The 14,278-nt window shown below is 43.5% G+C and overlaps 1 protein-coding gene across 1 annotated transcript in view; it reads right to left on the reverse strand.

Annotated features, from left to right (window-relative positions):
• LOC121276960 (growth hormone receptor-like) overlaps window positions 1–14,278 on the reverse strand; it is a 184,776-nt gene that overhangs the window by 42,764 nt on the left and 127,734 nt on the right. Inside the window, exons 3-6 of the mRNA XM_041185708.1 lie at window positions 13,119–13,236; window positions 10,392–10,546; window positions 9,273–9,451; window positions 1,926–2,088 (exon numbers count right to left, since the gene is read on the reverse strand). Of these exons, the coding sequence (XP_041041642.1) occupies window positions 1,926–2,088; window positions 9,273–9,451; window positions 10,392–10,546; window positions 13,119–13,236 (615 nt within the window). The remainder of the gene's footprint in view (window positions 1–1,925; window positions 2,089–9,272; window positions 9,452–10,391; window positions 10,547–13,118; window positions 13,237–14,278) is intronic.

Consider the following 14,278-nt stretch of genomic DNA (forward strand, 5'->3'; position numbering starts at 1 on the left):
GATTGGAGGCAGCCACAGCATTGCTGGGTGCTGAGTCAGGCTGTTTAAAAGGCTCGCCTCAGTGCGTCCCAGTTACAATAAAAACAGCAAAACCAAAAATAGCCCCCTAGCCCTCACACCCCCTCACCCCCGAACACACTCCCCATGTCCCATTCATGCCAGCTCATGCCCACCGCCCACCCCCCATGGCCCCTCATACCCTCCATGCCATTCTATGCCTTTCTACCATGGCCCCATACCCTACATGTAAACCCATGTCCCCAACTTATCTCCACAGCCCTTTATATCCCCAATGGCAACTTAGTGCTAACTCATGCCAACCTAAATAAAATAAAGTTCTAAGTGTCAATTGCAGACTTCGCTACATCAAAAAAAACTCTCATTGATATCATTTAATTCCCTTCAAATATTTAATCTGTTATAAACATATTCCTTCAAGTACTTAATCCCTTATAAAACAAACATGTCATTCAAATACTTAATCTCTTATGGAACATACATTTGTATTCATAGCCCTTCGTCAAACACAGCTAATCTCTTTATAACCATTTGGAACTGCCAATCAAACAGTGAACTTTCAACCCCCACCCTCACTGTGATAATGATAGATTGTGGAAGCCGTCAAGCAGCACTAGTCTTTAGGTGACAATGAAATTGCAAGCACCATTTTTTTTCAACTGCAGGCTGGATTTTTTTTTCCAAAAATTTAAAGGGCTTGAGGATTTAAATGTCTTGACAGCTTGTCCACTTTTTATGCATATTCATGCCTACTCTTAACAATCCTAAAGAGGTACCTGCCTCCCAAGAAGGGTTTCTTAGCTCTCAAAGGGACACCTTACCTCTCCAAATAACTCCAGCAGCTTTTTTCCTCAAAGGTCTAAAGCCCACAAGTCATGTTTTGAAATCCCACTAATGAAAATGCAATCTGTTTGAAGGCAGCTGCACTTTTACATGTGTAACTCCCTCTGTGAAACGGGGTGTACAAAGATCCAGCCAGCCTGGATCTCCCCGCCCCCCCCCCCCCCCAGTGAAAGTGACGGATTCCTGGTTTTGGGGGAGGACTTTTGGAATTGGGCCTCTATTTTGGCTAAGGTGCAGAGCCCTTACATCCCTGCAAAATTTTGCTGTCTGAAGACTATTCAACAATCAGGTCAACAGTGGAAAATGCAATCCTGTTCTCATCTGACACTGACAAAGAATGCCCTTTTCAGCCTGGGTCAGGAAGGCTGATGGAAGGTGCAAACTCTATACCAACTCCATCCCAACCTGTTGCTATCAATATAAATCAGAGTGCCCCTAACACCATAACAGATGAAATCAGCTTAACTCAGTACAAACAGGGGATTTTCAACATATCTATTCATTACCTTAACTGTCAGTCAGTCACAATGGCGAGTTGAGAGTTAGTGAAAGTCAAACTTATTTTTTACTTTTTAAAACATTCTTTCATGGGGTGTGGGCATTGTAGGCAAGGACAGCATTTGCTGCCCATCCCTAATTGCCCTTGAACTGGCGCTGCCTTGCTGGGCCATTTCAGAGGGCAGTTAAGATTCAACAACATTGTTATGGGTCTGGAGTCACATGTAGGCCAGACCAGGTGAGGATGGCAGATTTCCTTCCCTAAAGGGGAATTAGTGAACCAGATGGGTTTTGACAACAATCAATGTTAGTTTCGTGGTCACCATTATAGAGGCTAGCATTATATTCCAAATAATTGAATTTAAATTTCACCAGCTGCTATGGTAGGATTTGAACCCAAGAGCACTGGCCTGGGCCTCTGGATTACTAGTCTAGTGACATTACCACTACACCACTGCCTCCCTCTCAGCTTGTTACTTAAGGGGAGTCTCTAAAAAATTGAAGAATACTGTATGTGCTCTCTCATGTTATCAGTTATCATGCTTCGTTTTTAAAACTCAACTCACCTTCTACTGATTGCGACGTTGGAAGGAACACTTTTAAAATGTTGCTGAATTCACTGAAATTGCCAATGTTGGGATATGTACATCGGAGTCGGACAACGTACTCCTTCCCCGTTGCAAAGTTGTAGAGTGGCTGTGGTGGATGCTGGTTTGGCAAGGTTTCAATCTGTTAAGATAGCGAAACTCAGCAAAAGACACAGTCCCAGTTTCATTGCACACAACAGGGTGAAACAAAGAGACAGTAAGGGCAGGGATAAAAAATTATTTGCTTTTGATTACTTGCCTCTATCACCTTTCATTTAATTTTATTGACAGCAAAGCAAAACGTAAAGGGTTAAATATCCACCGTGTATAATGTACACATGGATATTCATTCACGGGATGTGGGCTTCACTGGCTGGGCCAGCATTTATTGCCCATCCCTAACTGCCCTTGAGAAGGTGGTGGTGAGCTGCCTTCTTGAACCTCTGCAGTTTCTGTGGTGTAGGTACACCCACAGTGCTGTTAGGGAGGGAGTTCCAGGATTTTGACCCAGCAACAGTGAAGGAACAGCAATATGTTTCCAAGTCAGGATGGTGTGTGGCTTGGAGGGATACTTGCAAGTAGTGGTGTCCCCACGTGGCTGTTGCCCTTGTCTTTCTAGATGGCAGTGGTCGTGGGTTTGGAATTTGCTGTCTGAGGAGTCTTGGTGAATTCCTACAGTGCATCCTGCAGATGGTACACACTGCTGCAACTGTGCGTCGGTTGTGAAGGGAGTGAATGTTTGTGGTTGGGTGCCAATCAAGTGAGCTGCTTCATCCTGGTTAATGTTGAGCTTCTTGAGTGTTGTGGGAGCTGCACTCATCCAGGCAAGTGTATTCCATCACATCCCCGACTTGTGCCTTGTAGATGGTGAACAGGCTTTCGGGAGTTGGGAGGTGAGTTTCTCACCGCAGAATTCCCAGCCTCTGACCTGCTGTCATAGCCACAGTATTTATATGTCTAGTCCAGTTCAGTTTCTGGTGAATGGTAGCCTCCAGGGTGTTGATAGTGGGGGATTTAGTGATGGTAATGCCACTGAATGTCAAGAGGCAATGGTTGGATTCTCTCTTGTTGAAGATAGTGATTGCCTGACACTTGTGTGGTGCAAATGTTACTTGCCACTTGTCAGTCCAAGCCTGGATTTGTCCAGATCTTGCTGCATTTGGACATGGACTGCCTCAATATCTGAGGAGTCACAAATGGTGTTGAACATTGTACAATCAGTTCAATATGCAGTTGTGAATGATCAGGCCCCCACTCCACATCAGCAAATGTGAAATGAGAAAGTGCCATTCAGCCCATCACATCCACTTCTTTGAGCAATCCAAGTGCAGTTTCCACTATGACTTCCCCATCCACTTAATCTCCTGGGGTACATGAATCAAAGTGGAAGACCCTGAAATTACATTTGAAATTATCTCTGGAAAGTACCTCCGATCTCTCCACTGTCAACTGAAATTAAAAATAAAATGAAAGTTGACATTACAATTGGTTCTTTTGCAGGATCTCAGCTTGATGAGATCTGCTGTGTGGTTTCAATATTTATAATTTTTTCTCTAAAATAAGAACCTACTCTATTCAGCCATATCCAGGCACATTCCATACAGAACAACCTAAATCAACACAGATCCTTGAGAAATGTCCCAAGCTGTCTTTGCATAATGCAATGGAAACCATTCTAAGGACAAAGTGATTTTAAAAAATTGGCTGATGAAGTGGAGGAGGAGAAGGAGACGTTTTAGGGAGGGAATTCCGGAGCATCGGTCCACGACTACACACCACCTAAAGATCAAAGCCAGATGACCGGAAAGTTTGGGGAAAGTGGAGAGGGTGCAGTAGAGTTGGGGACGGTTAGAGAAAGGGAGGGTTAAGGTCATGAATGGAATTAATGATGTTTTAAATTTGAAGCATTGGGTGACTGGTAGCCAATATATGTGAGTGTAACCTAGAATATGGGTAGAATGATTTACGTTCACAGATGGCAGGGAGTGGGGGGCCAGTAATAGCAATCCTTTGCTATTACAAATCATTACCTTAAGTTCCAGGATCCTGATACTGTAATATTACAAATTATCACGTCTCAGGGAGCTGATACCATGTTATAAATTACTATCCCATGTACCGGGAAACTAATACCGTAATACAGCTGTTAATAGCCTCAGGTCACTGATACTGGAATATTACAAATTGCCATGTCCCAGAGAGCTCATATTATAATCCAAATTACTGTCATAGGGGCTAATATTGTAATATTACAAATTACTAATCAGCAAGGATCACAACATTTACTGAAAATGGCTAACGCTCTGATACCTGGTCACATTTCTGAATGAGAAACTGAATCAAACATTGTTCATGTTTATGACTGATAGGAAAAGTGTCTTACATATTGTTACAAACAAGAGGCCCTTCAAGCACTCCATGGCATGTTACTGAATCACACAAGCCAGAACCCCTGGTTTGTCTGTAATTTTTAGCAGTTGGGACATTATTTTTGGCTTCAGTTTGCCTTAGCTGGTGAGGATATGCCAGAGTTCCTGTTAAAGACTGCATTCCAGTAATTGGAAAGTGTGAGTGCTGATGTTAAACAAACACAAAATCACATTGAATTATCTTACAACCTGCTAACCATCACTGTGAAGGTTTGAAGAATGGCGATTGAAGCCCATCACTAGAAGTCTGCTCATGCCTAAGCACATCAGAGGGGGAGAGAAATAAAACGGAAAAGAGAATATTCTTCCTGTTAAAGAAGTCTCTAGTAACACTTACTTCAAAACTGGACAGAGAATTGCAGCTGGACTACATGACTACTCTAGCCTCTGTTCAGTTTGTTCTTGTGAAAGCAAACTTGAATGAGAGGTGGATTTACTTATCTGTTACTTCAAGTACCACTCAACATACACGAGCCTCTTAATTGGCTGCCTCCCTGATGTAGCTCATCTGGCAGGAATTGCAGTTAACAGAATGAGTTCTCCCTTCAACAAGGCCTCAATAATTAGAGAACGGAGGATCCTCCAGCTGTTCATTAAAAGCCCTGCTTTCTGCTTTTTCCAAGCCTCTTAGTGTCCCAACATTTGTTAACGCATGAACATTAGTAAATTGCATGGAGAAGATGAAATAAAACCAGGATGTTCTGAAGACACCCAGCAGATCAGTCAGCATCCGTGGCAAGAAGAGAGAGATGAACGTTGATGAGGGCATTTCTTCAGGTCACAGTATTTGTTTATTTATGCTGCAAAGTCTGATTCCAGAAACAGAGGTGAAAAGATCCTTCTATCTCAACGGTAATTGGCATGTGTGCTCTGCCTGAGGGCAGGCCCTTGGATCATTGTCCACTGATGCTTCAGCCTGAGCTGCTTTCTTGGTAGTTTGTTTTGTCAGTGGTGGTTTGCCAGGGGCAGGGCAAAGAGGCAGGACCCAAGTCTAACTCAGTTGGAAAGGAAATCAAAGACATGCTGTTGCCTTATTCCGAACTACACGTTAACCATCCAGCCAACTGAGCTAACCTGCCCCCTCCATCTTGTTACATGCATGCAATTAGAATAGATTCAATTCCGTAGGTGCCAATGTCTTACCTGTGAGGATCATAAGATAATTTCACAGCCGAGTTTAATCTGCCAAGCCCACTACCACACTCCCATCACTGCCCAAACCAAGATCAACTACCTCAGCAAGCGAACAAGGAAGATGCTAAGATCTGGCTGATCCGCATGATTCAGCTCTCCATCAGTTGGAACATTTAACAACAGCTCATTGAGGGAGCCCTCCAGCTTTTTTTTTGCATCTGAAATTCATAGTATTGCAGAATAATACAGGAAGCCATTCAGCCCATCGACCCCATACCAACTCTCTGCAAGAGCAATCCAGCTAGTCCCACTGCTCCACTCCTTTCCTCTTCAATCTTCTCTCTTCAATTGCTTATCCAATTCCCTTTTGAAAGCCACTATTGACCCTGCCTCCCCTACACTCTCAGGCCGTGCATTCCAGATCCTAACCACTCGCTGTGTGATAAAGTTTTTCCTCATGTCGCCATTGCTTCCTTTGCCAATTACCTTAATTCTCTGCCCTCTCATTCTTGATCCTTTCACGAGTGGAAAAAGTTTCTCCTTAACTACTCTGTCCAGATCCCTCATGATTTTTAACACCTCTCACAAATCTCTAAGGAGAACAGTCAAAGTTTCTCTAATCTATCCAAATAACTGAAGTTCCTCCTCCCAGAACCATTCTTATGAATCTTTTCTGCTCCCTCTCTAATATGTTCACATCCTTCCGTATAGTGTGGTGCCCTGATATGGATGCTATACTCCAGTTGAGGCTGAACCAGTGTTTTGCACTGTGCTCTATGCCTCAATTCATAAAATCCATGGCCTGGGTTTCCACTGAGTCAGTCTGATGTGGGAAGCCTTTAAAAATGGCGGGTGTGTCCCAATTCCGGGATTCCCGACTTCATTCCCAAGCTGTCTGATTTTTGGGAGTGCTTTTAAAGGGTGTGGGCTGGTTCCCTGACATTGCTGGCTCCATTATGTAGATAGCCATACTGTACTCCTCCGCAATTTGAATGGAGCTCAGTCAAGTTTTTACAGAGTCATGGTTCACCGCCCCTCAGAGTGGTGAACCCTAGCCTGACTGACTTTTCAAAAGGTAAGTTCATACCCCATCCTACCCCCCCATGGCCCCTCATGTCCCCTATGCCAAGCGCTGCCCTTCCACTCACCCCCTATGGCCCCTCATGACCCCCATACTAAGCTATGTCCTTCCATCTACCCCCTAGTGCCTCCCATGCCAGATTATAGCACTTCCAAACCCATTGACCGGCTATACACTGTCTAGGACCAATGCACCCTGTAGTGACAGTAGAAGTTGTGTAAAATAATTACTTTAATAAAAGTAATTCATTCATAACTTTCTTTTATTTTGAAAAAGGAGTAATTTCACTGAAGGCTAATAAAAGTGTCAAGCATCCAGACTCTTTAAAGTATCAAAAACAAAAAACACAAAACCTTTAAACCACTTAATGTTGTATAAACAAACATTGTGAAATTGACAGCAGAGATCAGAGAGTCTGAGCTGTCAATCAGACAATTTTTTTTTTCTGGGCTCAGGTATTTCAGTACTCTAATGGATGTCTGGGCTCTCAGCCAAGCATACATAAAGGGTCTGGATGATTGACATTTTTATTAGCTCGTAAGGAAATGACTTGTTTTTCAACATCGGAGAAACTTATGAATGAATTGCGTTTTTTAAAGCCTTTTTTTTACACATCCTACTGTCACTGCAGGGTTCATTGGTTCTAGACATTGTAGACTGGGCCGATGGGTGTGGAAGTGCCATGGCTTTGCATAGAGGTCATGATGGATCATGGGGAATGGTTGGGAACTCAGAGCTTGTCACCAGGGCATGAGGGGGTGAGTGGAAGAGCTGAGCTTGGTATGGGGGCTTGAGGGACCAGAGGAAGTGGATGGGGGCATGAGGTGACATGGATGAGGCATGGGGTGTTTGGAGGGTGAGGATGTGTGAGGGCTGGAGGGCCTTTGTACTTTTAATTTGATTGTAACAAAGTCCCAAGGCACCATGGCGGGCCATTTAAACAGCCCATCCCCACATCTGGCAGCCCCTGTAGCTGCCTCTGAACTTCTTGCTGGGTCAGCTGGCCCAACTCTAGCCCATACCCGGCCCCCAGCGATGAAGATCCCACCTTTGCGGGCACTTTCTCCTAAGGCGGGCTGGGAATTTTCCCAACTCCCCCCCCTACCACCTCAAGGGTGAAAATCTGTGCCAATGATTCTATATGGTTTTTTTTAAACCACTTTCCCAAACTGCCACCTTCAATGATTTATGTCCCCTGGTCCCTCCACTCCTGCACCCCCTTTAAGGTTGTATCCTTTATTTTGCTTTGTCTTTCCTCTTTTGTTTCTGACCAAAATGTATCTATTCACAATTCTCTGCATTAAATTTTATCTGTCACGCATTCAGTATTCCACCAGCCTGTCTACATCCTCCTGAAGTCTATCACTATCCTCCTCATAGTTCACAATACTTCCAAGTTTGGTGCAAATGTTGAAATTGTGTCCCATACACCCAAATCCAAATAATTACTATAGATCAGGAAAAGCAGTACCGACTCCTGCATAACCCCATTATAAACTTTCCTCCAGTCCAAAAAACAGCTGTTCAACATTACTCTCCATTTCCTCTCATTCAGCCCATTTTGTATCCAAGTTGCCATGCTCCTTTTCATTCCATGAAGTCTAACTTTGCTCACAAAAATATAAGGTAGCAATTTATCAAACACCCTGTGGAAGTTCACGTACACCATTCAAGACAAAGCAGCCAGCTTGACTGGCACCCCCACCTACAAGATGCACTGCAGGAATTCACCAAGGCTCCTTAGATAGCATCTTCCAAACCCACGACCACCACCATGTAGAAGGACAAGGGCAGCAGATAGATGGGAACACCACCACCTGGAAGTTCCCCTCCAAGCTACTCACCATCCTGACTTGGAAATATATCGCCGTTCCTTCACTGTCGCTGGGTCAAAATCCTGGTCCTCCCTCCCTAACAGCACTGTGGGTGTACCTACACCACATGGACTGCAGCGGTTCAAGAAGGCAGCTCACCACCACATTCTCAAGGGCAACTAGGGATGGGCAATAAACGTTGGCCTAGTCAGTGATGCCCACATCCCATGAACAAATATTTTAAAAAAGCACATCAACCAGATTGCCCTCCTCAACCCTCTCTGTTACCTCAAAAGACTCAATCAATTTTGTTAAATCATGTTTCGCTTTTAACAATCCATGCTGGTTTTCCTTAATTAATCCATACCTGTCCAAGTGACTGTTAATTTTGTCCTGGATTATCGTTTCTAACAACTTTTCCAACACTGATGTTAAACTGACTGTCTTTGCTGGTTTTATTCTTACGGTCTTTCTGGAACAAAGGTGTAACATTTGCAGTTGTCCGGTCCTCTGGCTTGCCCCGAGTCTAAGGAGGATTGGGAGATTATGGTCAGTGCCTCCACAGTTTCCACCCTCACTGCCTTCAGGATCCTCAGTTGCATCTCACCCTGATCAACTGATATCTGCACTTCCAAGTACAACCAACTTTTCTAATACCTCTTAAATTTTTCCCACTGCTTCCTGTTTTACTGTGACTTTGGTAGCATCCTCTTCCAGTGAAGACAGGTTCACAGGACTCGTATGATTGTTGCTGCTCTGAGGGAAAGATCACAGCCATGAGGCTGTGGAACCTGGTCAAAAGTTAAACAATCTGCTACCTCACAGAAGGAGAGTGGCTGTCTGTTTCACTGGTGCCTGGAGAACCTACCGATTCCCAGAGTTCAGCCTCTCGGGGTTTATACTGAATTTCATATTTGCGTGGGTTCCATCCTGAGCTGATGTCGGAATTGGCCATGTCCTCCCACCACAACTGAATGTCCATGAATAATCCTGATTGGCTGATGTTCAGGAGAGCCCAGTTCAAGGAGATTGGAGCATCTGGTTTGACTAACAAAAGGAAAAAGAGATTAAAAGATCTGATACAGCAAGGCATGCAACAGCAAGAAGCTGACACAGCGAGGGCGGGTAGGGGGGAATTGACACAGCAAGAGCAGAAAGGGAGTATTGACACGGCGAGGAATGGTGGGGGTGCAAGGTTTTGTCACAGCAAGGGGTACAGGGGTGTTGACACAGTGAAGGATGGGGGTAATGGGGTGCTGATGCAGTGCGGGTGCAGGTAGGGGGTGCTGACACAGTGAGGGGTGGACGGGGTCTAGGAGGGTTCAGACACAGTGAGGGGGAAGGGGGAGCTGACAGTGAGAGGGGTGGAGGGGTAGGTGGATGCTGAAACAGTGAGAGGGGGTAGGGAGGTAGAGGGGTGCTAACACAGCAAGCGGGTGGGTGGGGGGTTGCTGATGGAGTGAGGTGGGTGGAGGGGGTAATAAAGTGAGGGGTGATAAACTGAGTGCTGAAGTGGGGATGACACAGCAATATAATGATAGCTAAGCATCAATTGACTACACTTTTTAAAAAACTTATTCTTTCATGGGATGTGGACATGATTGGCAAGGCCAGCATTTGTTGCCCATCCCTAATTTCCCTTGAACTGTGTGGCTTGCTAGGCCATTTCAGAGTCAGTTAAGAGTCAATTACATTGCTGTGGGTCCGGAGTCAACCATAGGCCAGACCAGGTAAGGACAGCAGATTTCTTTCCCTAAAGAACATTAAAGAACAATAAGATGGCTTTTTTTACAACATTCGATGAAAGTTTCATGGTCAGCATCACTGAGAGTAGCTTTCAATTCCAGATTTTTATTAATTAACTGAATTTTACCAGTTGCCACAGTGGGATCTAAACCCATGCCCCAAAAGCAAGAGCCTGGGCCTCTGGATTACTCGTCCAGTGGCTTTACCACTACACACCGTCTCTGAACAGTTGTTTATTTACCAATATCATCGAGTGTAAAGCATCGTTGCTCATGTGTGATGTTGCCAGATTTCAGTTGCACACAGTACTCAGTCTCCATAGTGTATGTTTGATTGAAGTAACAGGTGCTTTCTCTATTGATGTATGTTGGACATTCCCTCCAGTTGGGATATTTTCTGGACAGAAATAGCATTCATTCAATAATTACCACACATATTGGCATACAATTATTTCCTGTGTTAGGTGCAGCATGGGTTAGATAGAGGAGTGGGAAGTTTTAGTAATGATTACATACTAAAAAGAGTTTCAGTAATTAAGTTGGTAAGTCACCTGGCTGAATCCTAGGTTGCTGAAAGAAGCAAATGATAGAAATAGCAGAGGCATTGGTCACAACCTTTTACTTTGCATTGGATACAGCAGTGATGGAGGATTGGAAGGAAGGCTGTTAATGTTATACCATACTCAAGAAAAGAAAGATTGATAAACATAGAAAACTACAAGCCTAACAATGGTGGTGGGTACGTTATATAAAACCATTATCAGAAACAATAAAAACTTGCCTGGAAAGGGTTAATCAAGGAAAGCCAGCATGGATTTGTTAACGGTAAATTGTGTCTAACTTGATTGAATACTTTGAAGGGGTAACAGAGGAAGTTGACCAAAATGGTGCAGTAGATGTTCAGAAAGCTTCCTACAAAGTGCAATGTAGATGGCTGGGTAAGACGGAACCTTGTAGAATCAAAGGGAAAGTGACAAAATGGATATAGTAGGGGTGGTGGTGAATGGATGTTTTTCAGACTGGGAGGTGCTTCATAGGAGTGTTCTGCAAGGGTCAAGTTTGGGTCCATTACAACTTACAATTTGCATAATCACCCTAGGCTCAGGTGTAGGTAGCAACATTATGAAGTTTCCAAATGATGCGAAATTGGGCAAGTAGACAATCATGTTGACGACAGCTGTAGCATTCAGGATGACTTAGGCAATGATGAAAAGGGCAGATGAATAGTATTTGGTGCTCAGTGCAGTGAAATGTGAAGAGATGTACTTTGGGGGAAATAATGTAGAAAGACAGGATACTAGAAATGGTATGATTTTGAAAAGTTGTAAAGAGCAGAGAAACCTTGCTGTCCACAAAATTACTAAGAAACTGTTTCTCTTTATTTATTATATCAAAACATTTCATAATTTTGGTTGCCTCTACTAAACTCCTCTTAAACTTCTCCACTCCCAAAAGAACACTTCCCAACATGTCCAATCATTCTATGTAACCGAAGTTATTCTCATAAGTAATGTTGGGCACATCATTTTAGGGAGACTGTCCAGCTCTTGAGGAGATTTCATAGAAGGCCCCTGGGGATAGGGGCTTTGGTTTCTGTCTTCCCAGTGTTGAGTTGAAGGAGGTCAAGATTTATCCAAGGCTGGATGTCGAAGAAGCTGTCTAAAAGCATGGCGCTGGAGATGATGGTGTGGGGAGTGGGAAGGGAATACATTGCTGAGGTCATTTCAACTCATACACTTGACCCAAAGTCAAAAATCCAATTCAAGAATGAAAGTACAGTTTGCTATCTCACTGAACCACTGAGTCTGTGGCTATATTTTCTTTGTGTGTGTAAACTCATTGGGGATATCTTCTGCTTGTGTTAGTATGAAGGTTTTTTTAACACTCAATTCTCTTTCCTTTTCTCCTAAGGATTAACTATTTCCGCATGCAGTGTCCCGGCTGCCAAGTCCTTTCATCATATTTGCACCCAGAGAGTTATTTGACTGTCAGACTTCTATTTACATTGCACTCACACCAAAACTGATCATTGGACAGCCATCAGGAGCTCTGACTTCGAAATTAAGGTCATTAAGGTTGAGATAATGCCCTTTGCTATCATAGAGTCATAGATTAGAACAGCACAAAAGCAGACCATTTAGCCTGTTGAGTCTGTGTTGGCTCTTTTGAAAAGCATTTAATCATCACATTTATCTTATCCCTGCAATTTCTTTCCCTGCAAATATTTGTCTAATTGCCTTTTGAAAGCTGATATTGAATCTGTATCTACCAGCCTATCAGGCAATGCATTCCAAACACTCAACTGTGTTAAAAAGCTATTCCTCATACTACCTCTGGTTCTTTTGTCAATTACCTTAAATCATTGGTTATTGACCTTTGACCCAGTGGAAACAGTTTTCCTTTATTAATTCTATATAATCCCTTCATTATTTTGATCAACTCTCTCAAATCTCCTCTTAGCCTTGTCTGCTCGAAGCAGAACCCCAGCTTCACTAGTCTATCCACATAACTATCCTTAGCCCCAGAACGATTCTGGTCAATTTCCTCTGTGTCTTCTCTGAAGTTTCACATCCTTCCTAAAGTGCATTGCCTAGGTTTAGGCACAATAATCTTAGCTGTTATTAGCACACAACCTGGAACCTCCCTAGTCCATAAGATTCAGTACCCTGTCTCACATCAGGGCGAATGCTGCAAATCTCAAGATTTGCTCAATGTTGACAGTTGGGGAATCTGTTGGAGCTGTGAATATAAGAACTTCCTACTTAATGTTACTGGCTCTGAAAGATTTAATCAGCATAACTGCTGCAAACGATGGGCTGTGCTTTGAAACTAACCTAGTTGTTGGATATTTCTAGAATTCCAGGTCTTCGTTAGGAGAGGCTCTGCTGTGTGGGACATAGACACATCACTGCTATCAAATAGATAGTAAAGACTGAAAAGTGCAGTAGTTGATTAGTGTTATACCTTACCCCTTTGTATAAAAGAATTTTAGTTGGCTATGTTCTGTCAGGTTCTGGTAGTTTCCCACACTCCATCTGCACGTGAAGGTTTCCACCTCCAGTGAGCGACATTCTGTAATTTTAGGCCCTTTAAGAAGAAATAAGAGATGAAAGATTCACAGGGTAGAGATACAAGGTGCAAGATTTACAGCATTCCTGCTTTTTCTGTACTACAGTGTTTGTTGTGAACAAAACAGATTCCAGCAGAGTTCAAGGAACATACACTGTCCCTTTACAATGAAATCGGCACAGCATGTGTGCAGTCGCCAAAGGCTTAACAAGTACCTTCAACAATCAAGTGATGCTGCCATTATCTTTCTCATCCCACAACACTGGACATCACCAACATCTTTCTCATCACTGATCTCTGCAGCAGTCATTTCTCATTTCCAATGCATCAGCAGGGCCAGAATTGACAGCTTCAGTTTTTTTTTAAACTCTTTCACCAAAGGTAGGCCTCACTGACAGGGCCAGCATTTGTTGCCCATCCCTAATTGCTCTTGAACTGAGTGCCTTGCTAGGCTAATTCAGAGGGCAGTTAAGAGTCAACAATATTATTGTGGGTCTGGAGTCCTATGTAAGGATGGCAGATTTCCTTCCCTAAAGAGCATTAGTGAACCAGATGGGTTCTTACAACAATTGAAGATAGTTTCAAGGTCACCATTACTGAGACTGGCTTTTTATTCCAGAGTGATTAATTGAATTCAAATCCCACCAGCTGCCATGGTAGGATTAGAAACTAAAAGGGAGAATCAGAGGGAAAACTGCTGACAGCCAAACCTCAGGAAACACATTTAGGTCCAGATTTTCACTCGGATCCACGTTGGTAAAAAGTGCTGCGAAACATGTAATTTTCACTTCCGGGGGGTGGGTGCAGGATAGTCAGACACACCCACCTGGAAACAGATCCTAGGCAAATATGAGGATGAGCAAGTGCTGATGCGGGCTGGTTAGATGGCCCACCTTGGTTCTTTGGGACTTCATACCAGTTATTTTAGGCCCTCTAATCCTCATCCCTAACCCTCCCACCCACCACCATATGCCATCCCATATCCTCCATGTCACCTCCATAGCCATTCATCAGTATCCACCATATATAGAGCTCAGGAGCCACGTAGAGATGAAAAAAT

This window comes from Carcharodon carcharias, chromosome 4, assembly GCF_017639515.1.
Source record: "Carcharodon carcharias isolate sCarCar2 chromosome 4, sCarCar2.pri, whole genome shotgun sequence".
Lineage (NCBI taxonomy): Eukaryota > Metazoa > Chordata > Chondrichthyes > Lamniformes > Lamnidae > Carcharodon > Carcharodon carcharias.